This window comes from Penaeus vannamei, chromosome 28, assembly GCF_042767895.1.
Source record: "Penaeus vannamei isolate JL-2024 chromosome 28, ASM4276789v1, whole genome shotgun sequence".
Classification (NCBI taxonomy): domain Eukaryota; kingdom Metazoa; phylum Arthropoda; class Malacostraca; order Decapoda; family Penaeidae; genus Penaeus; species Penaeus vannamei.
In genome coordinates, this window is record NC_091576.1 from 21,913,973 (window position 1) to 21,916,472 (window position 2,500).

The window sequence follows — 2,500 nt, forward strand, 5'->3', positions numbered from 1 at the left end:
GCCAGTGAGAACGTAGGCCAAGGGGGGGCGGGCGGAGAGAGGGAGGTGGGGGGTGAGGGGTGTGTTTGTGTGTCAGTGTGTGTAAGTGTAACTGTGTATGTACGTATGTTATTGTGTGTGTGTGTGTGTGTGTGGAAGTGTGACTGTGTATATGTGTATGAGAATCATCATCATAATTATCATTGTCATTATTACCATCAACATTATTCTTATCATTATCATTATTGTCATTATAATCATTATAATCTCTCTTTCTGTCTTCTCTATTCTGCTTTCAAAGTTTTAAACATTTATTTATCTTTTGTCAGTGTACTTTTTATTTTATTTTCTTTCTTTTGGTCTTTTATTTTCTTCGTTTCCGCATCTTCATCAACTTTTGCTGCATCTTCGTCCCATTCCTATGTGGAGTCGCTATTTTCCCATTTATTAACAAATGTTCTACCTAGTTCTTTCCTTTCCGAGTTTTATTATTTTCGATTTTTATTCTTTATTTTTTATTTCCTCACATCATCCGGTGAATCTTTGTACCTCTTTTCTCCATCTTGTTATCTTCTCCTGTTCTCTCGTTTCTCTCCTTCTCTTTCTCTTTCTCCTTTCTGTTTCGTTCCTTCTTCACCTTTTCATCTCCTTTGCTTTCCCTCTTTCCCTTGGCCTTCCTCCTCTCCTCTCTTCTTCTTCCTCCTTTCTTTAGGAAGAAGGAGGAGGAGAGTGACCAGAAAGGAAGGGGAGGAGGGGGTTGGATAGGGAGGGGAATGAAAGGAAAGGAAGGGAAGGGAAGGAAAAGAAAGAAAAATGAAATAGAATAGAAGAGAAAGGGAGGGAAGTGAAGTGAAGGGAAAGGGAGGCGAAGGGAATGGAAGAGTAGGGAAGGGAAGGAAAGAGAAGAGAAGGGGATGGGAAGGAAGGGAAGGGAAAGACAAAGAATAGAATAGAAAGGAAGGGAAGTGAACGGAAAGGGGAGGGAAGAAAAGGAAGAGGAGGCAAGGGAAGGAAAGAGAATAGAATAGAATGGAAGGGGAGGGAACGGAAGGGAAAGGGGAGGGGGAGGGGGATGGCCGGGGGAGATGAGGGGGGGAGGGAAAGATATAGAGTACGTGTATTTGCATACGAAGGGTTTCTTTGATGGATTTCATTGCAGATAAGATAAGATCGAGGCCACGTTGGGGAAATCGATGGTCTTGGCTGATGATAAATTTACGGTCTCGTTGTTCATGGCATTGCACGGCCTTATTATTATTATTATTATCATTTTTACTTATTATTATTTTTTTACACACACACTCAAAGTCTTTCTTTCACACACAAACTCACTCTACCTCACAGAAAACACACACACACATAAAACCAAACAAACAAAGAACACATATGCACACACACATCCACCATACCACACACACACACACGCACATAAACACACACTTTCTCTTTCTCTTTCTTTCACACACACACACACAACCAAGCCAAAAAAACACACACGCACACCATACCACACCACACCCACTTCCACACTTCCACAAAAGAATAACACAAACCCCACCCCACGTATAAGTACCAAAACCCCCACTCGCCCACATCCTAGGCCTCCCCAACCCCCAACCCCCTCCCACAGAGGACCCAACCTTTACACCCAAACCCACCACCAACGGACACCTTGCAACAGCGGCCAATTGCAAGGCTCGTCCTCCCCAAAGCCACCACCAACGGACACCCTGCAACAGCGGCCAATTGCAAGGCTCGTCCTCCCCAAAGCCACCACCAACGGACACCTTGCAACAGCGGCCAATTGCAAGGCTCGTCCTCCCCAAAGCCACCACCAATGGACACCTTGCAACAGCGGCCAATTGCAAGGCTCGTCCTCCCCAAAGCCACCACCAACGGACACCTTGCAACAGCGGCCAATTGCAAGGCTCGTCCTCCCCAAAGCCACCACCAACGGACACCTTGCAACAGCGGCCAATTGCAAGGCTCGTCCTCCCCAAAGCCACCACCAACGGACACCTTGCAACAGCGGCCAATTGCAAGGCTCGTCCTCCCCAAAGCCACCACCAACGGACACTTTGCAACAGCGGCCAATTGCAAGGCTCGTCCTCCCCAAAGCCACCACCAACGGACACCTTGCAACAGCGGCCAATTGCAAGGCTCGTCCTCCCCAAAGCCACCACCAACGGACACCTTGCAACAGCGGCCAATTGCAAGGCTCGTCCTCCCCAAAGCCACCACCAACGGAAACCTTGCAACAGCGGCCAATTGCAAGGCTCGTCCTCCCCAAAGCCACCACCAACGGACACCTTGCAACAGCGGCCAATTGCAAGGCTCGTCCTCCCCAAAGCCACCACCAACGGACACCTTGCAACAGCGGCCAATTGCAAGGCTCGTCCTCCCCAAAGCCACCACCAACGGACACCTTGCAACAGCGGCCAATTGCAAGGCTCGTCCTCCCCAAAGCCACCACCAACGGACACCTTGCAACAGCGGCCAATTGCAAGGCTCGTCCTCCCAA

The 2,500-nt window shown here is 48.6% G+C and overlaps 1 protein-coding gene across 1 annotated transcript in view; it reads left to right on the top strand.

Annotated features, from left to right (window-relative positions):
- Window positions 1-2,500, top strand: part of LOC138867120 (MICAL-like protein 1) — a 33,536-nt gene that overhangs the window by 30,172 nt on the left and 864 nt on the right. Inside the window, exon 2 of the mRNA XM_070141579.1 lies at window positions 1,610-2,500. This exon is cut by the window's right edge and continues 864 nt beyond it. Within this exon, the coding sequence (XP_069997680.1) occupies window positions 1,610-2,500 (891 nt within the window). The remainder of the gene's footprint in view (window positions 1-1,609) is intronic.